Source organism: Leptosomus discolor, chromosome 7 (assembly GCF_034619465.1).
Source record: "Leptosomus discolor isolate bLepDis1 chromosome 7, bLepDis1.hap2, whole genome shotgun sequence".
In the NCBI taxonomy this organism is placed as follows: Eukaryota; Metazoa; Chordata; class Aves; order Leptosomiformes; family Leptosomidae; genus Leptosomus; species Leptosomus discolor.
The window spans coordinates 13,458,843-13,484,234 of NC_141397.1; the positions used below are offsets into that span (position 1 = coordinate 13,458,843).

Sequence of the window (25,392 nt, forward strand, 5' to 3'; positions counted from 1 at the left end):
GCCCTGGCTGATTCAAACTGCTAACGGCCTGCCTGGCATGGCTGGGCTGGGATTCTGCCCCAGCCAAACCAAGATACCCACATAAATTAAAATCGTACATTAAAAAACTAAGGTATGCATACTGACTAAGCATATGGACCAAGAAAACAATTTAAAGCAAACCTCCAACCTGCTGAAGACTAAATGAGGGAAATCTCAAAAATCAGGAAAGTAAGAGCGAGAGAACAAAACCCGAAAGGCATTCCACATGATGTGGAAATAATATCCTATTATTTCAGTTCTTTAGAAATGTTTTATAAGTCAATATTTCAAAAAAATGGAAAATAATCTATCATCACTACAAAAACCAGCTGCAACTGTGTTTGAAGAGCCAGTACATTGAGAAATTTCTGAGAAATTATGAATAGAACTATGATAGCCAGCAGTAAAAATTAATAAAAATGTTTGTATCATCCCATATTTACTTTAGCAAGATTAATGCCAGATTTTAATATTAGTTTCAGAGGAAAAAAGTTTAAGAGAGAAAAGGTTGGATATACAGCAAAAATTTTCTAATACTGAACTGCTGAATCTCTCACATTCTTCCTTTGATTTGCAGTATCTTTAAGTACAGTATGACATATGTCTTGGATATATAGGGTCTATTATTTTTAATCAGTTAAAATCACTAAAATACATTTTGGAAAAATTTCCACTTGGAGTTTGCTCTAAGACACAATTTTGGACTCAGAGAGGACACTTCCACTTAACCCAGAAAAATGCCCCAAGATGCAAGTCACTGTAATCAACCACTCTCCCCCCTAGTAAGTAACAGTTGTGACATAAGGTTATAAATTGGGATGTCTTCCTCTAGTACAATGAAACAGAATGAAGGTTTCCCAGTGGAATTGGCAATGGATCTTTCTTCTTCTTAAATATGCCCTTCAACTGCACATGGCTTCTAATCTACCGCCCTCATCTCTTTTGAATGCAAAGCTTATTGTCTACCAAGTAAGTGATAAGTATGGAAGCCAAATTTCTCAATGCTCATTCTTTTTCCCTGGCTAATGAGCAGAGAGGAATTAAAAAAAAAAGTCCTTAGAAAAGAAGCACACAGGCAATGTGATTTTGCATGAGTGCCTCCTTGATCACGTGCTCTTGCTGGGCCCACCTTGCCACCTTGGCAATCTATGTGGTCTGGAAGCAGAGATGGGAAGAAGAGGAGCGATGGCAAGCAACTGGGTATGTACATCTGCAGCTGCACCCCTGTGAACGGCTGTGCCAGGGATCAGCAGTCCTCACCTGAGGGACTTTCACCCAAGCCTCTTTGCACTGCTGGGGGGGACTCACAGGGCAGTCTGTTGTTGAGATGAACTGGGAAAGTAAGCTCTCAAGTGCAGACAAAAGCTTCCTATTTTACCCTTCCGTATCTCAAAAGATACCCTTGTAACTATAAATACTTTTAAAAACACTAGCTCTGTTAAGAGTGCTAGGAAGCATATTTGATATGATATTGCTCAGCTGAAGGACTTTTACACTAAGCTGAGGTGTATTATTTAATTACTCTTCCTTCACAGGAGATGTTACTGTATTTTGAGAGAAGTGCTTTATATATATAAATGAATTGGCCATATACTGATTTTTTTCCTTATCTGATGTTCTATATCAGTACCTCACAGCTTAAATGTTTTTTTTTTTTTCTCATAAATTAATAACTATCTTTAAAAAAAAAAACCCAGCAAATGTCAATTAGGAACTGAAAACACCTTCCTACCTATAAACCAAATACTGATACAATGAATCAAACAAATTGATTATGTGATTTCTAGATTATTCAAAACCAAGTTGAGTTTGATTCTATGCTATAAATATGTCTTATTGGGATAGCTGTTGTCATTCAAAAGTAATCAAAATCCTATAGTACTCAGAAGACTAAGGTAAGGTCAGATATTTCTGACTACCTTTTTTTTCTTCCTTTCATCAAGATTTCATTTAGCTGATGCTAAATGCTTTCTGCAGAAAAAGAAAATATTTCTGTTTCAGTGAAGTTCTTGCCAGAGGAAGACAAAAGGTGAATTTTGCAATCTGTCACCTGGTGGTCAGAGCACTCCTGTGAGATGCAGCAGATCTCAGACAGACTTTACATGATTCTAGATTTGTTTCCCATAGTACTAACAAACCTCTATGTTTCACAAGATGAACTGTCGTACCCAAACTGTACTCTTGACTAAGCCTCAGAAATACTGGAGCTGTAAAACAGGTTGTGTTCTTCAGAAGTCAGCAATGTTACCCACTATTATGGTTGCCCTCGAACAAGACTCATGACCCAAGGGATGCCTTTTATATAATTGTTAGACTTTATTTTGGGTACTTATTGACAAATGAGCAGATTCATTTAAGTTTGATATATACTAGACCAGCAAATCAATAACAACCTCCTCAGCGAGACTATGATCAGCTGACTTGATATACTTTAAAGCCAACTATAACTACAGAGGAGTAACATGCAAATGATCACATTCATGTTCTTCTTTTCTACATAATATAGAAAAACAATGTATCACATACTTGGTAGCAATAGTTGAAACAGCTAAAAATGAAGATGAAATGTATTTTTCATTTCTCGCTCTTACAGTTATCCCAAATTTTAAGTTCACAGGCAAACTCACTGTGGAAGTATTTTTTAAAAAATCAAGATTTCTATTTCCTCTCCTTAACTTAATTTCTAAAATTTAAACTGAAGACATGCTATCATCCTCTGTACAGAGATGAAAGAGGAAAATAATCCACAGTAGCTCCTAGCAGGAAAATTAGAGAAGGCTTATGCTCTTTGATGATTGAACTGCTACATATTGCATGATGGTGTGTGCAGTCATGCTGAGCTCCCTAGCCAGGGAAAGGGGCTCTTCAAAACATTCCTCTCTGAATGTGGAAAAAATGTTAGGCTTGGCCTAATTATTTTAGAGGCTTATTAAAGCAAACTAACTTTCACTGAAAATTTTGCATGTATTCAATACAGATTCTGCAAGAAACGCACCCAGAGCTGGGTAAAACGAGTAGGAAACTAGTCTGCTGTAGACAAGGTCCTCTCAGGCATCTCTTCATGCCTGTCTGTCTGGAAGACAGACTTGCAACTCTTTCCTTCCACCAGAGAAGTGGGAGATAGGCAGAGCTACAGCCCTGCGGGATGAAGGCACGACATGGATTTAACTTTATACTGATACAAAATCAGATGGATGTGGAGAAAACTGAATCCAGGAATAACTTTAACATCCTTGTTCTCTCAGGTTGTTTTCTCCTGTACTGCTGCCTCTTTGCAGTGCATCTCTCTCCTAATGATTTCTATTTTAAGCTGGTCTCAGTGGGGCCTTTCCAGGAAGATGACTCCTGCTGAGAGAGGCGAACTTGAAATAGCTGCAAGCTTTATTATGAATGCTGTCTTTCTACTACTAGTTCCTGATCGATGAATTGTGAACAATCAACAGTGCCAGAATCATGTTAAATCGAATTTTTTCACCCTTGCTTTCCACTACTGAAAAGACAGCTCAAATTCAGAATGCAAAAGTACCTTCCGATTGCCAAGGCAGGCAGCAGTAAGGGGAGAAATGAACATACTACTTCACCTCCTTATTTTTCAAAAAAACCAAAGCAAAAAATCACAAGATTCCCATTGCTGTCAAGGCATAGTCAACTCTCTGGACTCATATTCCAGTCCTTTTGTATGATCATTTTTGTAAAATCAGGGTTTACAGATGTCCTGGTTTGACTGGGACAGAACCCCAGCCCAGCCATGCCAGGCAGGCTGTTAGCAATTTGAGTCAGCCAGGGCAGCTGACCTGAGTGAGATACAGGGGCAGCCCACACTGTCATGTCATGGTCATTATAGAGGGGGAAGGTTTGCTGAGGAGAGAGCGCTCCTGTGAGGTTCTCGTTGAGGTTTCTCCCTGCTCCTGAGGGCTGCTACTGTTGATTGTGACTGCTGCATGTTCATTTGGCTGAGCATAACTTTGTACACCTTGGTTGGTATCAGTGCTGTTTCATTAAATCTGTTTTCATTGCAACCCCTGGGTCTGCTCTCCTTTTCCCAATTCCCCTCCCTGGCTGGTGAGGGGTTGTAGGGCGACAGAGCGACTGTTACAGTTTAGCCCCAGGTATGTGCTAAATGTAGGCAACAGAAAAGGTTTCCAACATTTCCTGCAGAGTATACTAGCAATAGCAAGACTGCTTTTTCACTGTCCTTAGAGGGATGGAAGAATGGACTAGGAATTTAGCTTCTAATCATCAATTTTTCTCTCTCTTCACAATGAATACTTCTTTCCTACCTGAACTCGGTCTGACTGTGAACAGGAAATGTGCTCTCTCCTTAAAATTGAACAGAAAATCTAGAACTTAACAGTGGTTTGTAGCCTTTCCAGAAAGACTATTCTGTATGACATAGTGATACTGCTGTTTAGTAATGCAGCTCAGGATGCAGGGGAAATCATGCCTAACCAACCTGATTGCCTTCTATGATGGCATGACTGGCTGGTCTACCTCGACTTCAGCAAGGCTTTTGTCTCTGTCTCCCGCAACGTCCTCACAGGTGAGCTGAGGAAGTGTGGGATAAATGAGCGGACAGTGAGGTGGATCAACAACTAACTGAAAGATAGAGCTCAGAGTTGTGATCAGTGGTGCTGAGTCTAGTTGGAGGCTTATGACTAGTGGTGTTCCCCAGGGGTCAGTACTGGGGCTGGTCATGTTCAATATATTCATCAATGTCCTGGATGAAGGGACGGACGGAGGGCACCCTCAGCAAGTTTGCTGATGGTACTAAACTGGGAGGAGCGGATGACACACCAGAAGGTTGTGCTGCCATTCAGTGAGACCTGGACAGGCTGGAGAGTTGGGCAGAGAGGAACACGATGAGGTTCAACAAGGACAAGGGTAGGGTTCTGCACCTGGGGAGGAATAATCCTACACACCAGTATAGGCTGTGGGTTACCGGCTGGAGACCAGCGCTGTGGAGAAGGACCTGGTAGACAGGTTAACCATGAGCCAGAAATGTGCCCTTGTGGCCAAGAAGGCCAATGGTCTCCTGGGGTGCATTGAGAAGAGTGTGGCCAGCAGGTTGAGGGAGGTTCTCCTCCCCCTCTACTCTGCCCTGGTGAGGCCACATCTGCAGTACTGTGTCCAGTTCTGGGCTCCACAGTTCAAGAGAAGCAGGGAACTACTGGAGAGTCCAGCAGAGGGCCACGAAGATGATGAGGGGATTGGAACATCTCTCCTACGAGAAAAGACTGAGAGACCTGGGGCTTTTTAGCCTGGAGAAGAGAAGACTGAGAGGGGACCTTATCAATGCTTATAAATATCGAAAGGGTGGGTGTCAAGAGGATGGGACCAGACTCTTTTCAGTGGTGCCCAGTGACAGGACAAGTGGCAACGGGCACAAACTGGAGCACAGGAAGTTCCGCCTGAACATGAGGAAAAACTTCTTTATTTTGAGGGTGGCAGAGCACTGGAACAGGCTGCCCAGGGAGGGCATGGAGTCTCCTTCCCTGGAGATATTCAAAACCCACCTGGACGTGATCCTGTGCGACCTGCTGTAGGTGAACCTGCTTTAGCAGGGGGTTGGACTAGATGATCTCCAGAGGTCCTTTCCAATCCCCACCATTCTGTGATGTTTCCAAATACTGCATTTTCTTTCCAGCATTAAAAATAGAATCATAGAATCATTAGGTTGGAATAGACCTCTGAGATCATCAAGTCCAACCAAATATACCGAAACATATTTGACCAAAATACAAATGAGAAGAGTCACATTTCCTTCTCATACAATAGAGTCTGTGATCTAATTGCTGATGAATGCAACACCACTAAGTAGCCTAACTTTCATTTATCTATCTCATTGTGAATGTCAACTCTCATTGTAACAATTCTGCATTATATCAAAAGCATCACTTACCAACATTTGAGTGTTAAAGAATTTAAGGATCTTAAAAATCTGAAGTATTAAATTCTTCATGAAGTATTGCATTTTTAAAAATATTTATTGTAACATAAATTATGTATTTATACAGTATATACTTCCGATTCATGTGTCATATGTGGAGCACCAACACTTTTTATCAATATTTAATGTGTGGTAATGCTTGTGACATCAGAGAAATATGTGGTAAAAAGTCACCAGCCATGGACTCACAGCAATGCACAGAATCACAGATGTACAGAAAATGAGGTTGGCAGGGTCGTGAAGTCATTTTGCCCACCCCTTGTTGAAAGGCAAGCTCAACTCTTAATTATGAACTCTAATTTACACATGATAAGCAATTTATGCTTAGCATACACCTTGTGTCTGTGCCAAGGTGCACCAGGACAAGAGTGTATTCCCAGAGAACCTGTGCTTTCAAAGAGAATACAAAAGAGCACAGGCACTGTGTCTCCCATGGCAGGTGACAGTGTGCTCTTCCTATGAAGGGCTAACTTTTTTGATGAAGTTTTGGCCCTGATGGTGATGACAGGCTGTACCATCCCACACTCCTTACATGAACGTACCATGCTGACTACTGTTAAGACAAATGACATCTATGTAGTAGCTATTGTTTTGTGCGCTCCATGTTTCTCCATCTCCATTCTGCTCACTGAAACTCTTTACCCATGACTGCAAACACCTACTAGGACCACCAGCCTCTAAGCACTTCTAAGCAACATAGTTTTCTTAGAGTTCAAAACAACTTTTTTTCTCCCTCTCCTTTTGCAAAATTCCTCTCTTCCTGTTGCTGTTTACATTCACTAGAAATAGCAAAGTTACTCTGGTGTGAAGTGACAAGCAAATGAGAATTCGTTCTGCGTAAGTGACAAACTTAATAGCCGTAAGAAATCGAAACCTTTCCTAAGGGGAAACTACACATTTTCCCTTCCTTATGATCTAAACATTTCCTTCACACTGCAAGAGATTGTAGACATTACATCCTAAAATTGCCATGGTTGTGTAAAAGACAGTTATTGTAGAACATATAGAGATTTTGAAAATATAACGTTTTCTACTTGTTGTATGGTTGAACTCATTAAAACCATTTCTGATTTTACAAGCAGAATGATTTACTCAAATACCATTGTGGCAAATGCTACATAAAAACCTGGATAGATGGAGAGTTTTGAAAGTAAACATCCACAAATGCCTGAAATTCCATTTCAAACATTCTTAAGGGATTTTCTACAATGCACGTCACATATATAATAACTGACAACAAACTGTGAAAGTCGTTCTAAAAGTTCTCTATGAGATAATTTTCTCCAGTATAGAATTAACAACCTGTGTTAATAAGTACTTCTGAATATATGACCATGTATTTTCCTTTAACTGATCATTGTTTAGAGTTTTCATTATCTGTAAGAAAAACACTGTTGCAGTTATTAGTTTCTACTGTTCTCCCAACATAATTGCTTAAAGTGAGGACTTATGGAAACGATGAGGCATACAAATGATTTCATTCCAGTTAGCTCCAGTTTGACCTGTGTGGAGAAACCCATATGAAGTTAAAGCATGCTGTATCTGGTTACTTCTGTGTGTAAGGGAAGTATACCCTGTTCCATTTTATGCTCTTTTCCACTGTAAAGACTATTATAAAAGGCTAGCTTTGCATACTTTATTCTTGAAAGACTAAGGGTCAAACAATGTACATTGACTCTTCAGACAGCTTCTACATTTTGGATCAGGTACATCACCAACAAACTGTTTAAATATTTACCTAATTAACTGATATTTAAGAACCATAACTAAATAACTTGTATTGAGGGTGTGTGTTGATTTTAGTCTGTGCAAGTTTTGTCTAATATACTGGACAATTACTAGTTAAAACATTGCATGCAAAAGGTTAGTTTACATTTCTCAATTAAAAAACATCCACAGTTTTCTGCGCTATGAAGCTGGTGAAATTGTGCAGACATTCAGGAAAAAAAAAAGGATGTTGCAACGTATTTCAGGTTAAAATCTACAGAGTGCCCATGATTTAAGTCTTGGATAGTTGTTTCTTCTGAGGTGAACTGAACATCAATGAAGACAATTGATACTGACACAGGAGATAATACATACATCCGGTACATGTTACTGACATAATTATTGTGGCTGCTGCTCAGTATATAGTATGTTTCCTACAGCTATGCTAACCTGGAAGAAAAGTTAAAGCATCAAAACTGAAGACTACTATTTATTAGGAAGGAATACGCAGTTTGAAACAGGTGCTTTCAATTTTCAAGTAGTGTACACAAAGAAATTATGGATCCTGACTACAACTACAGGACTTTTCAGTTCTCTTTAAAGATAAGAGGTTGATAAGCAAAAACACTTGAATTGCGATCTCCAGGAGGCAGGGAAGAAGGAATGGGGCTGATCTATAAACCTCACTGTATCATTCCAACTATTTTGTGTTAATTACTCACACATATTGTATACCTTTTTTTTTAAAAAAATTTTGGAGACTTTTATGATTATCCTGTGGTTTTTCCTCCATTGAAGAAATCTCAGTCTATTAACTATATTCTCTGTTCATTACCAACTTTTGCTTCTAACCTATGGCATTTCTGCAATAGGAGAACATATTAGGGTCAGACGTGCCATGAGGAGATTGGGCAATACTCCTAAAATCAGTGTTATGCTATCAAAGACTTTTTAAGTGTCCATGGAGTGTATTTGGGTTTTGGGTAAGACAACTGCAATTTCTCTTTCATTGCCTGAGAAGCTGGATGTCAGCAATGAATGAATTGTACAGTACGTCCATTCAGTAGTGTCTGGAGTGGCACATGAAACTGTTTTGTCTCTTAGACTTTGACTTAAACTGGTTTAAAAAAATAAAAAAGATGCTGCAAGCCCTGAGACATACTTGTATCACTTCTTCAGAAGTCCTTAGGAGTGGATTACTGACAGCAGTGCTGGATTTGTGCCCGGATTATAACTGAAAAGCAAGTCAACCCAAGCTGTGAAGTGTGGTTACATTCACATTAATAAAAATAATTAGAAATGCATGTTAAAGGAAAGCCATTTTCCTCTGTTTGTCTTAATTTTGTTCCCCATTCTTTCGAATCTCTTGTGCAGAGTTGACAAATGTACTGACTTTCTGTCTGCTACCTCTGTACAGTCCTGAGCGATGCTGCTCCTCTGCTCTGAAGATGGAGTCTACATACTGCAGTCTTCTTCAGTGAAAACAGTTGCTGTCTCAAGAGCTACTCAAGTAGCTCTATGCCACCCAAGTAGCTCTATGCCCTTCCTCTAACGGTGCCATGTATTCTGAACATGATGGGTGACCCTGAAAGGCTAAACAAAGTGTGAAGAGTGAAATGTATCATACATGCTTCTGCTAACCTGGCTGGTTACAACATACCTGTAATGATTTAAATTAAAGGAGGATCCTGAAGAATACGAAAATAAGCAACTAGTGACTATGGCAAGGTTCAGCAACAATAATGCCAAAGATCTTTATGGCAATAACGGGGAAATTAACAATTCAGTCATGCCAGAATTTAGCTTATGCCAAAGTTTTATTCCTCTGACATCAGAAGAGAAACCAATGCCTAGGAAATGCTGGGAAGGAAAGGGTGGATTGTCAGTGGCTGTTAACAGCAGGGAGATGTTCACCAAACAAATGGAAAGAAGCAAGAGGCCAATGGAAGTAAACATTGTGACAGGAATTCACTGAAAATTCCAGGGAAAGCTGTAATTAGGTAATGATAGGGTGTGTAAGCTTCATTATTTTAATCTTCTCCTTTTCATCCAGACTACTGGGATGAAAGGATCTGTAGGTGCCGACCATAGTTGGACTTTCAGAATTGGCACAGTTATTGTAGAAAGTAGCTCTCTATCAGTTGAACTGTGTCTTTTTGACCTTAAAAGTTATGCTCAAGGAACAAAAGTGTGGCTAAAATTCATGGGGCATGAAGAATTACACTTTTATTCTTCCTACATATATATATAGAGCATGACCAGCAGTGACATTCTGAAAGTCATGCTACACAACAAATATTTGTTTCCCAGTAACCATTCCTGTATTTGGTTTAATAAATTTGTTGATGTTATTTATAAGCTGGTTTTGTAGGCTATTTTACATCCTTATTCTTAACCAAGGGAACAATCCCCTTAGACTCATGGGTTGTGTTTGATGTGGCCTTTTTTTACTTATAGCATTCCTAATCACACTGGGTTTATAAACTATGGATTATTTTATTTATGTCCCAAGCAAAACAGAACACATTTAATGCACTTACTTCCTCCACAAATGCTAAAGTATTTCATTTCAACCCAGGGCAGCAGAATAATTTCCATTTCATTTTATCCTTACAAAAATGTCATTACGCTTCATCTCATCACATGATACATAAAACAAGAATTCAGTAGTATCTTGCATATGTGTAACAAGTACTGCATCCAGATCTATATTGGGCAATATAACAGCTCCTAAATAATGGGCAATTAAGCAAATTTTCTCCTCTCCTTCCACAACTGGAAGGAGATCCCTATAATAAAATGCATCCTTGTAACAATTGCATTGACTGTTAAAAGAGGGACGGATTATGTCAGTCTAATTAAGCCTTTAAAGGTGCTGTTTCACACAGTAACTAAAATTATACTAGCAACTATATCCTGTAAGTTTTCATTACTCTGTTTTTATATTTTTCCTTCCTTGCTCATGGTGCTTGCAATAATCAGTGAAAAGCCAGCTTTGAACTGTGTTTAATAAGTCTTCCAAATAATACTTGTCTGCGAGATGTCAGGCAGCGTAAATGTAAGTGAATCATAGAATAGTTTGGGTTGGAAGGGACCTTTAAAGGTCATCTAGTCCATCCCCCCCTGCCATGAGCATGGAATTTTATAACTGCCAGCATGGCCTGATGGCTGCGGCAGGGACACGTCCTGCAATCCCATCCGAAGAGCTCTCAAAACACTGCTTTCATTTTTTTGTTACTGTGATGCTGTAACTTCTCGGCATTTTGTAAATCTGTACAGTTCTCTACAGGCTACCTATGATAGCTGAGAGCTGACTTGTCATTCCAGTGGCAGAATGCTGGTGGTGTTTGGAAGAAGAGGGGACGAAAACTTCACTTTTCCATATCCCTTCCTTAATCCACACTGGAGTGGCAGAGATGTACTGGAATACCGGTGAAGGACATAGCAACATATTACAGATAGCAGAAGTCATGTTAGAAAATGCACCATAAGGACAACCCAACCAGTCCTGTACAGCTCAGAGAAGATTTATTTGCTTTGGCTTAGCAGAGTCAGCATGCTTAAGCATAAACTCACTAGAGGTGGGTCAGAGCCGAGAGGTTTTTGTGATGTTGCCTCCAAGATAAGAAGTGATTTAAAAACCTGGATATCGAGCAACGTATTTCTGACACCCACCTGAATGTCTCTCTAGCAGCTGGCTCAATTTTAGCAGCACCATTATGAAGATGAAATTAATAAAACCAGGCAGACTCATGTTTCTTCTGTATAATTGGGTACCTCTGCACATATTTCTAGGGTGTTGTGCAGAACGCTGTGAGCTAATTCTTTGCAGAGCTGGTATGAGTCTGCAGGGCTTATTAGCTGTGAGAAAGCAGCTAAATTGCTTCTGAATCTCAGCTAGCTGGGGAAGCAACCTTCTGCATTTACATAGTGCTGCCCTTAAGCAAAAGCAAGTGTGGAATGACCTTAGTTTCTCTACTTTCATAACCTGACAAATTGCCCATCAAAAAAGAATAGTTTCTATATAAAGATCCCCATATCCAAGTTAATACCGAACCAATGTTCCTTTAAATTGCTTCTCATGAAAAGGACTTCCTGTACTACATGTGTTAATTATTTGGTAAACTTTCACACACTTGGAGGTCTGAAACTATGTCTCTGTCAGAAGCAAATGGTAGGTTCTTCTGTCTTAGAGAACAGTGATGGATTAGTTCCTGTCCCTTACAAAGAGATGACATTTTTCTGTGGAACAAAACTGGCAAGCTCATAACATCCTTCACAATCTCTCATATTAGTACTTGCCTGTGGAGGACTGATACTTCTCCAGGGTTTTAATTCACTTTTTGTTAAGAGGCTATGCTTTAATCCTGGGTTAATGATGATATGGTCCAAACCCTAAAGATACTAGATTAGCAGATGGTGTCAGATGGCAGTGTCATTAACTGGTGTCACTTGAACTGCTGTTTAACAGCCCTGTGTTGGCTTGAGCCTGGGATGTAATGAAGCTTTGCTCTTCGAGACCTCCAGACTGACTTCATGTTGAACTAACAGCTCAAACTCATTCCATGTCAAATACGAAGGACAAGCGAGAAGCTTTCCAGCAGATACCATGGGGACTTTTGAGTGGTGTTTGGGTGCATGGCTCTTAGAGAAATTATTCATGATTTCCTCTAAGACACTAAACAGAGGTCACATCTACCAGGGAAAATGTTCTGAATACTCTTGCCAGCCTGATGGTTTTCTTTCCACATAGTGAAAGAAAGGAGGAAACAATCAAAATTCTTCAAAAAGTAAATAACATGACAGGTTATAATATTGTAATACTTAACTGTATATTATGGCTTTCTGAATCATTGAGCCTTGAGGTATTTATGTGCAATAACAGAAAACTACCTCACAGAAAGAAAAACGCTGAAGAACATTACCATATTACTGAATGCACCAGGGAGAGTATTATTTCCCGAAAAAGGCCAGTGTATGTGAAAAAGTTACATCAAGAAAATGTATCTGTGATGATGCTGGAGCAGTAATAGCTATGGCAACAACACTTTTTCACTATCAGCTCAGTAATATTCTGCATTTATATTGCGAACAAAGTCGCAGGACAGGCTTACAAGATTGGATGTATCTTCATTTCTTTAGTGGAAAAATTGAACATATTATTATTATTATTATTATTTGAAAGCTATCACAAGCTTGTGAAAAAGGGTGGGAACAGAAGCAAAATCTGTTTTCCTGTCTGGCCATTTTACATACAAAAATTTCAACATTTGTCCTTGGAGGCATTAAAAGGCATTCCACCCTAGCAGTTCTTCAGTGGTTAGGGGAGTGGGGGCAGAAAAGTAAAGCTCTTCCTAATGCATGGCCCTAAGAAGGAGAAAAAGATCACAGAATGACTTTCCTCTGTTTTCATAATCAAAAACTTATTTCTAATTTCTACACATAGTGCTAAGTACTAATAGTTCAGAACCATCATTCATTCCCATGGTAACATCTCCTGATATTACAAGCAGTTAATCATGTCGTTGCTATGTGGTACATTGTGTGGTTCATTTACGGAAGGAGATAAACATTTAATGAAAGCATCTTTGAATATATGAACAAAATAAAAACTGCTGTTCTATCCCTATGGTCTTTCCTCATGCTCTGTGCATAGAAAATGCAGTATTGGCAGATATCTGCTGAAACATATATAAAATACAATGCTCTTGGTAAAGAAATGTAATGTCATTATAGGACAAAAAGGATAATTTTTTAATTAAATGAAATTATTTTCTAAAAAGCCATCATATAAAAATATTCTTGGTATAATTGGATTTGATATAAATAGATTTTAATTTATAAATAAATCACTAGTCATTCAAAACAGAATAGTTGGCATTGTTGTAATTTTGATAATTTTTCAGCTACAACACCTCATTTCTGTCATGAAGTAATCACACCAGACAGTCATCAGGATCTCCCTTTGCAAGGGAAAGAATCTGAAAACGATGGCCCAAAAATTCTGAATTATCTCACTGGAAACTGCGAAAAGAACATTCTATAATTGTTTGACATTCTGATTTATAGTGCAATTAAATAAATCTGTGGTGAATTGTCACTGGAAATGTATTTTTACAAGCTTGAATGAATATTGTTTTGTTAGTAAGTGACCTCCAAATATAATGCAGTCAATACAGGAAAAAGAGTATCAGTTGAGTAATAAAGTCTGGAAAAAGTGGTTAAAATGTCAATATTTAATGTCAGTTTTTAAAAATAAGAACTTTAAACTTTATTAAATTTAAAAGGTAGGCCTTAAACTAAAAAACTGACTTATTGATAATTCTTAAAAATGTTGCCTAACTCTTTGTTAAAGGAATTAGTTCTGGAAGGCTTCTGAAATTTTATATATCCGTATGTTTTTAGCAATAATTTAGACAACTATTAAATGTATGATGGCTGAATCTGCAGGTAGAGTGGTAGATGCAGAGTTACCTGAATTATTCAGCTAAAAAGCCAAATGACAAGAAGTGAATTTTAACATAATTGAATGCAAGGAACACGTATGGAAATAAACATTTCCTGATCTTACCTACAGGATAAAATCCTCTGTTTAGAAAGCTGTGATTCACCAAATTGTAAAGGTCATAAAGGATTATCACCTCAACCCACCACTATCAAAGAGCACCAATGTGATGCTGCATTTAAAATGTTTAAAAAGAGGAACGCCACATAAGAGTAGCGGGATGACCTTCCCTTCGCTGAGTAACCACTTTGCTGAGCCAAGTGCTGGTACAGCATATCCTGATCTGATTAACCCACTTCAAAAGGCGTATGAAAACCCTGAAGAATTCAAAGGAAAACCATAATAATTAACAGGTCTAAAAAAGCAACCCATATAAAATGAATCTTCAAGTGTCCAACCTAACAAAGACAGTGTTGAGAGATTACTTGCTCACTGCGTATAGGTAAGTTAAATGAGGATTTTCAACCTTGCTATCAAGAATGTTACAAGAGCCAGAAGCTGGATGATGAAGTCAGAAAAACTCAGCCTCACAGGAAGAAGTAATATCCTTGAAGTTAAGTGTCCTGACAGATAACAGGAGGGGTGATACAACTCATCATTATCTGCTCTGTGGTCTCTCAAATGAAGCAATTTTCATGGGCAAGAGATACCTGGGGGGAACCAGACCAGGTGCAGTAGCAGCCCCTACTAACTTTTCCCTTAACCCGGAAATGACCAGACATGCTCTGAGTTTTATTTTGCTGCCATTCCCTGAAGCCCTGAGCAGTGGCTGAACAGTGGTGACAATCCTCAGGGGGTGTTCTGTGATACTATAGAGAATCTGTTTTCTTGGACAGCCTGCTGGTATGTGCCGCTCAGATCACCAGGATGAACATGATGGACAGATTTCAGGTCAGAAGGGAATGTGCACAGGTCAGATCAGCAAGAATCCTGCTGTTTTTTTCCTGCCTTGCCGTGGATCATCTGCTGGCTGATTCGGGGATACCTAACTTCATCAGTTCGCTACAAGCACAGAAGGTTGGTGGTATCTCAGTCTGTGCCTAACTGCTAATCTCTATAGGATTTAAACGCATCAGTGTAACCCAAATTTACAAAGTTAATAGCCCATGATGTTGACAAGTCATGCAGGAATATTGTGAAGAAGTACAGAGAGTGGGACTTAGAAGAAACTAGGCTGGAAGGCTCTGAGAGCACTGCAGGGTGCCACAATCCACCCAGTGCACTCCTGCAGCCAAGGCTGTGTAAGGGATGGCTTTCCCTGTCCTGAGAGGGTAACAAACTGCTCCACGATGCTCTCGGGAGACTACTGGCCCTGAATGTTTTTGTTTATAATATATTTGGGAAGAGGAATTTAACACCTAGATATTACCAAAAATCTTTTGTGTTCATTTCATGATCCAGTGCCAAAAGACTACTTAAAGTATCTTTGTCTGGGTTTATTCTGATCTCTAGTCCAGAGCCGTAGCTGGTGAAATGCTTATGCTTGAGCTTCAACTGGTAACCCTGCTAAACACTCCTCGTCTTCTTTCCCAAAGGAAAGAAACTTCAGCTCTTCTTGACACAGTAATCTTTCCCCCATCATTTCAGTAGCCAATAATTTATCCCTTTTGCTTGCTTCTAGTCTCATCATTGCTCATGTACCCTCACAGAAGCAATACAATACATCAGACTAAAGCTGTTGGGGTTAGAGGTTTACACTTGGCTTCTGAAGGCTGTGATTCCAAACTTACAAATAACACAATATTTATAGCTTTTCCTAGGCTCGTAACAGTGGCTACTAAAACACTCACATAAAAGAAAATGAAAATACAAGTATAGTATGGCTTTCAAATCTGATCCTTTTGACCTGGCAAACTTAGGTGTCATACTTAGATCCACCCACTGAAATACTCAACTTTAATTTATTTTGCTTAGATGTTGCAGGCTATAAATAAACCTTAAAATTATTGCAGTTGTGCCCTGTTTTCTTAACAACAGTGCTTTTTCACATAGCTAAGTATACTAACCTTGGAGTTCAGTTCAACACAGTTTAAAAATGCTGCTTTTATCACAGCATAGCTAAGCATATTTGCACTTGAATTGATTGCAGCTTTCTGTTACTTTCTCTGATTTGTCTCAGCAATATGTAAGCTGAATTTTAGACTGGAGTCTTTGCTGATTCTGTTCCAAATTTACTGACTTCTATCTTACTATATTTCTGCCTGTCTGAGCAAAATATTACAAACTAGCCAGCCTATACCAACACATTTTTACATACTGAAGGTGATCAGCATAGATTGTGATGCTACATTTAATGAAAGCATCTAAATTTTATACAACTACCACTGCACGCATCAAGTATTGTTCTGGGACTGTTGAACTGCAAATGGGCTTAAAAAGTGTAAGCTCACACGCTGTGAGCTCCAGCATGTCATTTCAATACAAGAAATCTTAGGAACAGACAAAGGGCATATGTGCTAAAGAGGCTCTGCTCTTTTTTCAGCATCATCAGTGACTATCATACTATGAAGTTTACAAGTACGACAGTGGTTGGCAGCATCTGACAGAACTGGGTACATCAATTCAATCTTCTTCTTGGCTTATAAATTAATATGCACTGTACTACATAAATATTATTTTAGGTCTAATACAAACACGAGAAGAGCCTTTGCAAAGATTTACAGGTTAATACGGGGTACTGCACTTACCAAGATGTGTGTTCATCATCTTTGCGCAATATTTGCACATGGCTTCCAAGTCATTTAGTTGTCCTTGTAGAAATGAAATCTGGGCCTCCAATTCCTCCTCCTGAAATTAAGAGGTTATTAGCATTAAAACTCACCTTTTTATGATACACAATAAAATTGGTAAGCTAACCTCTGACACATTTAGGCATCTTCTAATTTTTCCTCTTCCTCTGTTCTTGAGAAAATTTTGGAAAAAATAATCACCTTCCAACTGTATTTATCAAAAGATCTTTAAATTATTCTGTCATCTCATGGAAATAGGGTTTGGTTTTAATTTTTCAGTGTTTATTAATACTGCCCTTTTACCTTCTAAAGAGTCTAATAAAAATCTGTCTACATTATCCAATGATTCATATTTCTTTTACAGATATTGATGGAGATTACTGAACATTACAGTATGAATTACATTTCAAATGAAAAAACCTGAAACTGATCAGAAAAATAAAGAGAATGAAATAATCACGATTTAAAGGTACAAGTGATCTTAATCTCTGCCAGAAATTGAGTCAGAGCCAAGGTGTCCTAGGTTACAGTGTAAAATGTGCCCAAAAAAAGTATTCTATTACCACCTTCAGGAGCTGTTGAGACCAGGTGGGGCGGTGCTCCCTGCCTCCCCCCTCTGGACTATCTTCTGTTACTGGGCACAACAATGCCTTATCGCCTGACCCATCGATAACTCGCTCCTGGGCTATCTCCTGTTAATGGCCCATCAAGGAACTGCCTCACGACTCCCCATCCCATTGTGAGATGCTCCGCCCGGGGGGAAGGAGCCAAGCAGTCCATGCCAAATAAAAACTGAGGTCTCGAACACCCTAGCAGCCTTCTTCCACTGGATTCCCGGAGGAGTTTTTCCCCCCTCACTGGAGTTCCAGAGGACAAGAGCTACCTACCTACCACTGGACCTTCGCAGGAAGACCAGACCCTTTTACCTGATCGCTGCTTCACCAGAACTACATCCATCACTTCAGGAGGACTGCAGCCACCATCTTATCGGACTGCTACTGCCACCCTAACAGGGTGGCAGGTTGTATTTCTGACTCTGCCAGTGTAAACCAGTGGGTTGGTTTTTTTTCCTGCCTTGTGTTATATATATATATATATATATTAGTAAAGAATTGTTATTCCTATTCTCCATATCTTTGCCTGAAGGCCCCTTAATTTCAAAATTATAATAATTTGGAGGGAAGGGGGTTGCATTTTCCATTTCAAGGGAGGCTCCTGCCTTCCTCAGCAGACACCTGTCTTTCAAACCAAGACACAAGGAAAAGAGACATTGCACTAATATAGCATATATCCAAAAGCAATTGATAAATAAAAAGAAACTTAACAGCAGCAATTTGCAAGATGTACCAAAATCACTTTTCCCTACACACCTTTTCCTCACACTAACAATCTACAGACATTAAACATTTTTTCTTTGCTATTTCCTTAAATTAATATACCCTCACCTTATTTTACTCAGCCTTGACCACTTAAGCCTCAAAGGGATTGATTTTATACTGCCAATTCATAGTTGCTGAAAAACTAACCTCTTTAAAAGTCTGCAGCCTATGCATTGCTATTTCTATTCAAGCAATGTCCCTGCAGAAGACTTTTTTCTAGTACATACAGCCAGTGATTGCAAAAAATAATCTACCATAAATTTTAAATTGCCAGTGCACTGCAAATGCAGCCCTAAGATAGGGAAACGTGACAATATTTGAGTATTTTATTATAAAATAACATAATCAAATTCTAGAATCATTAGTTAGTAATTGAAACCCAGTTTCTTTCCTGCAAGGTAATAAGCAAATTTAACTTCTGATAATAAATATTTCCATGTTTCCAACACTATTTTTTCTTATTCATGGATCAGAACTGTAGGAAATTGATTTTAAAATGCTTTTGGACAGCTCTATCCACTTGGGCAGGTTCTGAAACAAACCTTTTCAACTGTACAAGAGTACCTCTTCATTTGGCAAGTGAGACTGGTGCTGAGTAAACTACATCCACCGTTCTTTCAGCATGTTAGGAGGCAGCATGGGGAGCAGAGATGTTCAGCAGACCCAGCACTCACGAAGGAGGGTACTGTGGCTGGGAACTCACAGACGGTGCAAGGGGTTTCCTGCCAAGTGGGAAATCTTGCACAACGCACTTGGGAGTTTCTGACTTACCTGGCACCCTCAGCAAGGGCACTTGACATGAGAGACTCAGATATGCTGTTTGCATAAGAAGACAACACCCAAATGGTGACAACTTGCTACAAGACATAACCCCTGCCCCTGCTGTCACTGGCCGTGCTGTGGCAACCTCTGTGCAGACGGACCCCCGAGGGTGACCTCCCTGGAGGGAGGTTTGCTCTGTTGCAGTTGCCGCAGCAGCAGGTGAGGAGCTGCAAGAAGAGGCAAGTGTGTTTCACTGCATCAGACAGAGAAGGTGTAACCCAGACAAGACGCAGTGGGAAGAAGACATGCGCTCCTAAGAGGGTGGAAACAGGAATCTTGTGACTTCTGACAGCAGGAGGGCTGCCCAGGGGTGCAGATCCCAGGCAGCAGAGGGGAAGAACAAGCTCCCTTAGAGGAAGTATCCAGGTTGGACACCATATCAGAGAACCACCAAGAGAAAGTGATGAGTGACAGTGAGTGGCTGGTGACTCTCTTCCAGCCAGACTCATCAACTAGGGAGGTTTTTTGCTTGCATGGAGCCTCAGTTTGTGGCGTTCCTGAAAGACTGTTTGAGGTCACCTAAGGAGAACATCAGGTGAACATTTTTTCTGGATATTCATGACTACACCAATGACATGGTGATGTGAAACCATTTCAGGTCAAAAGTGACTGCAGGACTCTTGAGCAAGGGTGAAGGGGACAGGAATTCTGGTGGTGTTTCTCTTTAATCTATGGCAAAAGGGAAAAGCCTGGATAGCAGTAGACCATATATGGCTACATATTTGGTGGGATGAGCTAGGCTTCAACCATTTTGCTTGTGGCACCCAATTTGATGAGGAAAGACAACTTACAGAATAGGTCTACCTAGCAAAGAGAGGGAAGAACGTCTTTGTGAACAGACTTACGAATCTAGTGAGGAAGACTCTGTCACAGAACAGGGACCTAACTTAATACATGAGGAAGCAGCACATACAGACAAGGTATGCAGAAGGTCTGCTTGGCTGAGTAAGTAGCTTCTTAACGAACTATAATGGGAAAAGCACATATGGAGATGGAAATGGTGGAAATGGAGAGCACATATGTGGAAACAATGTCAGGAAACAAAGGACAAGCACACAATCACTGTTTGGGCACAGGAACAAAACTAGGAAGGACAAAAACCCAGCTGCAGCTAAAATTAATGGGGGACATTGAAGGGTAACAAGAAGGAATTTTACGAGTAGAGACCAGCAAAAGGAGGTTCAAAGAAAATGTATGTCTATTGCTTACTAGGGGAGATAAGATAATGATAGATGATACAGGAAAGGATGAAGCACTCAATACCATTTTTGCTGCTCACTTTTTAGGACAAGTCTGCTCCCAGACCTCTTCATGTACAGTTTGGGAAGGAGAGGGATGGCTAAGAGTGTGTGTGGGAATATGCTGGTGAACACCTGAAGAAGTATTATGCGTTCAAACACATGGGGCCACATCGGATACACCCACTGGTACTGAAAAAGCTGACAATGTGATTGCAACACCACTGGCTATCATCCGTGAGAAATCACTGCTATTACAGGACATCCTTGATGACTGGAGAAAGGTTAATTTTGCATCTGTATTAAAGAAAAGTGAGAAGGAGGATCTAAGAAACTGTACAATGGTTGGCCTCACTTTAGTCCTTGGAAAAATCGTGGACATGTCCTCTTGGAATCGATTTCCAACATGTAGAGGACAAAGTGATAATCAAGAAAAGTCAACAAGGACTTATCAAGAACAAATCATACTTGACCGACTTGGTTGCCCACTATGATGAAATGACTGGCCATGCAGATGAAGGGAGAGGAGTGAACACAATGTAATTTTACTTTAGTTAGGCTTTTGAGACTTATTTCCAAAAGCATCATAATTTACAATATGACGAAGTATGGGCTGAATGAAAGGACTGTAGGTGGGCTGAAAATTGGTCAGACCCCCAAGCTCAAAGAGTAGTCAATGGCTTGATGTCTGGTTAGTGGTTGGAAATGAGCACAGTAACTAATGGACTGCTATGAAGATACTGTTCAGTATCTTCATCAACAGCTCATATGAGGAGATAGAATGCACACTCAGTAGATTTTCAGATGATGTAAAATCAGGAGGTATGGCTGACATGCAGATTGGTAGAACTTTAATTCAGAAACACCATGGGACACTGGAAGCCTAGGCAAAAGAAACCTTTTTGAGGTTTGTGTTTTAGAAACTTCAGTAAGTGCAAAACTCTGCACCTGAGGAGAAAACCTCAATGCATCAGTGCAGAGGAACTTGCTGTGTTTCAGGTCTGCTGAAAAGGATTGGGAGGCTACAGTGGCTGCAGAGTTGTTTATAAACTAATAAAGATCTCTTATCATGAATAATGTAAACAGTGCACTGGGCTACATTAGGAGGAATGTGGTCAGCAGTTTCAGGAAAGTCATTACCCGCCCCCTACGCAGTGCTTGTGGGGCCTTACCTTGAATAATGTTTTGGACCTCCAGTTCAGGAAGGAAGTTGAGAAACATCCAGTGCAGGGCCACTATGATGGTTACAGGTCTAGAGGACAGGCTAAGGAAGTTGGGCTTGTTTATTTTGGTAAAGAGGAGCCTAAGGGGCATCTGCTGGGAGCCTGCCTGCAACTACATGGAGCTACAAAGGTGATGTAATGAAACTCTCCCCAGCAGTGGCAGATGACATAGAAGGGACCATGGCCCAAAATTGCCCCTCAGAAGGTTCAAATTTGTCATTAGGAAAATATTCATTAGAAAAGCATTGCAGCACTGGAAGAGGCTACCCAAAGAAGTGGTAGAGTTTCTATTCAAAGTCACTGACCTGATCCAATGTTAGTGATTGTCCTGCTCTAAGCATCAGCCTTAGCTGAGGTCTCTTCTAATCAACATTTCTAAGAAAATGCTTTTCACAGTATCTTTCTAAAATTGTCCTGCAAATTAATGTTTTAATGTTTTTGTAAAGGTAAGCATCAAAATCACAAAGCCCCTCAGAAAAAAGGACAATTTTTTTCAGTATTCTGAAGTCAAATTCTTTAGCATTATTAGATGAAACAACCGATTTATAGCCAGCATTGTGCAGATGCTCTCGATTCTTTCCAGACAGTATTCACTGCTCTTTTCTCTAAGTGCCAACATTTGTGTTTCACTGTGCTGAGAAAGTGAGTACCCTGGATATCATTTTTATTTTGTGTACAAATAGGAGTGCTGACTTGATTTCTCTTATGCATAAACAGAGACTTATAAATTCTTTGAACAGACCAAATGTAAGCCAAGAGAAAAACATTATGGTCCATGCTTTCTTGAGAAACCGACCTTTCACCTGATCTGGCACACATAGCATCAGAAACATGTGAACAGTGATGCAAGCTCATTCAGCCACAGCTCTCAAAGGTTAACCAGTTGACTACAAAATAAAAATCAATCATTTAAATAACTAACCAAAAGAAGAAATCAATGCCAGATTTCCGAACAACATGTCCTATAAAGCACATAAGCTCAATATTTTCTAATATTGTGAGCTGCATTATAGGGAAGAAAAACAAACCAAGCGGCAAACCAAACAAAGGAATCACTGCGTTAGACATGGGAGAACAAGATGTGCAAATTTAGTGATGCAATCTTGCATAAAAACAGCTTAATAATACTTTCTGGAAATTTAGTCCCAGGGTCCTCAAAAAACTTTTCCACACCTTCACCATTTCAGATGATGTAGAGCCTTACAGATAATCAGTAACATCTTGAATTGAATACAAGAATGAAAAGGAAGTAGATTATTTGTGCTGCCACATTGATTTACATTTCACTAACAATATAAAGCAGGCTAGTATTTATGTCTCCAGTCAAAGAAAGACTCTATTTGAGCACCTCCATACAGACATCTCCAACTATTTTCCTTGTTGTGGCAAGACTGAATCTGCAAAAAAACTTGACTTATATTTATGTTTCTCATATTTGTCTTTCTTCTTATCCACATCCAGAACTTTGCTTACATTGCTACATTTCCTTTTTTTCTTTTGCCAGGACAACTAATTCCTTTATGATTAATTATTTGCCATTTCTTTGCTACTTTTTTCCCCAATCTATACAGTTCTTGTGCTCTCCATTTGTCCAAAGCTCATCCTTCCCATTTTATCACCTTTCCTTTCATCTATCTTCTCACCTTTACAAAGACAGCTATGGAAATAAATTTTTTATATTCTTTCTTCTCTCCTGAAATCATAATGAGATCAGTGATGCCTCTTCCATACCCTGTTTTTCATCAAATTTTACTGCTTCAGAAAAACAGCTGTGACTAACTGAAAGTGGTCAGCACCTTCAAGAACAGATTATAGAAGGTTTTACAGTTTTGACACTGTTATCCTCTCCTTTTACAGCTCATTGCTTTACAAGCTGCAATAAGGTTTGTGGACATGGGTGAGGGCACTGACTGGAACTGAGCATCCTACACAAGCCAAGGTCTGAAGAAATACCGTTTTGGCAGAAGCCATTCTTTCCCAACCTTGTTTTTATGAGTTTAAACAACCTTTCTCCCAAATACATGACAAGTAGCTTGACACAGAAGTATACAGGCTGGAATACAGGGAATACAAACTAACAAAATCAGGACTGTAATGTCTTTCTTTCATAATACCATTTAGTTTTCAGTCTTACTGTTCAGGAAATGAAAGAAAAATTGGTTTTTTTTCTGTTTTACTCATGTAGAAACTCAAGGAAAAGTAAAGTCTGTTGTCAAAGCCTTACAACAATATACATCCAAGTACTTCATTCATGAACACTCAGAACAGCAAAACTCCATTCATCTTAAAGCTGAATCCTTCTGAATATGAATTAACTTGGCAGCACTGCCAGGTGTTAAGTGCAGCGGAAAAGAAATTATCTTCAAAGAGAAGAGTATTTAAAAGTTTTTAAGGTGTTTAAGCAATAACACTGCAATTAAAACTGTAACACAACAAGTGACAGAACTGTGTCAGAGGTATGGCCCAGTCTTCCTGGTGTCTTGTTTGATGCTGGTCGATGATGGGTAGGGTAAAGTGTAATGAAAAGAGTATGTCACGATATAAACATGTAATGGTACTGCCCAGAATACTCTCCCAGGCTACACAGATTTGCAGATCAGGGATTTCTTTAACTAGAGGCGGGGTTTTTTTGGTAGTTAATAGTTACTTTTTCTATATTAATTTGCCCAGTCACATTTTCATTTGTTTCAGTATTCATAGTAAGTGCATGAAGGAAACATCCCCTGAGTTCTCAGCAAACTGGCAGGGCAAATTAGAAAATAACTCTGATGAGGTATTGAAACATTTGCAGGAAAATAATGGGAAAAATAAGACTGATATGAGGAAATCCTGAAGCCAGGGACTTGCTAAGAGTCTTGCCAGTACTTAAGTGCTTAGTCATAAAACATAACACAGAGTATACTTTTTGGATATCCGACATTCTGCATGTCGAACAAGATTCAGATGCATGGCATAAATTTCTTTCTCATCTATTTTTATGTAAATTTCCCTGGAGTATAATGCAGTGATTACTGTTTCTATTTTGTGAGAGTTTATTTAGATTTAATTTTTGAATTTAATAATTAAATAAAAGATTTAACCTTTTAATCTTGAATCCCTGACAGCTGAATGTTGGTTGACATCCCCATAATTTTTTTATGATCTATGCCAGCCACAGAACAGTCTACAGCATATGCTGACATTTAAACCAGAAACCACTGTTTTCAAACAATGAATTACATACAGTGGAATTTAAAACAAAATTTTAATTTATTTAATTTACTAATTTAACTTATCCATTATTTAATTGTATCACTCATGGGCCCCCATCAGGACCAAGACCTTGCTCTGCTGGGTGCCGTACAAACATAAAGAAAAAACCCGCTTCTTTAAAGGACTTAACAGTGTAAGCCAAGAGACAGCAGATGGCTGCAGACACACATATGGGGAGGACATGGAAACAATATGGCTATATTAGCCAGTCTTATAGACATGGCTTCAGCATGTCAGCAATCAAACTATTGTCAATGGAAAGGTGGAATTTTTCGGAAGCATTTGCTTTGCAGATGTTTAGAGAAAGTTTCTTCTATGTCGAAGGGGCTATGAAAGAATTAGACGCAAGTTCACCAAGCATATCAGAGTCAGGGATGGAATATATATTGTCACTTTTACATTGAGAATTTTCCTACTTGTGAAATGCTTGCACAAATTGGAATTATTTCAGGTATTTATATATTACCCTGGGAGGACACAAAGAAGTTCAGATACTGCCTTTGGGTATTAAATCCTGCAGAAGTAGAGGTTATCTACTGATTTCCCGTGCCAAATCATTACCTGCTGAT

General features: G+C 39.2%; 1 protein-coding gene across 4 annotated transcripts in view; it reads right to left on the bottom strand.

Annotated features, from left to right (window-relative positions):
* Positions 1 to 25,392, bottom strand: part of TBC1D5 (TBC1 domain family member 5) — a 192,942-nt gene that overhangs the window by 10,962 nt on the left and 156,588 nt on the right. For 3 of the 4 annotated variants that reach the window (XM_086467911.1, XM_086467910.1, XM_086467908.1), the window contains one exon: positions 16,868 to 16,967. In XM_086467911.1, the coding sequence (XP_086324037.1) occupies positions 16,868 to 16,967 (100 nt within the window). Of the gene's footprint in view, positions 1 to 16,867; positions 16,968 to 20,703; positions 20,736 to 25,392 lie in introns of all 4 variants that reach the window. The other variant, XM_086467909.1, reaches the window with a different exon arrangement.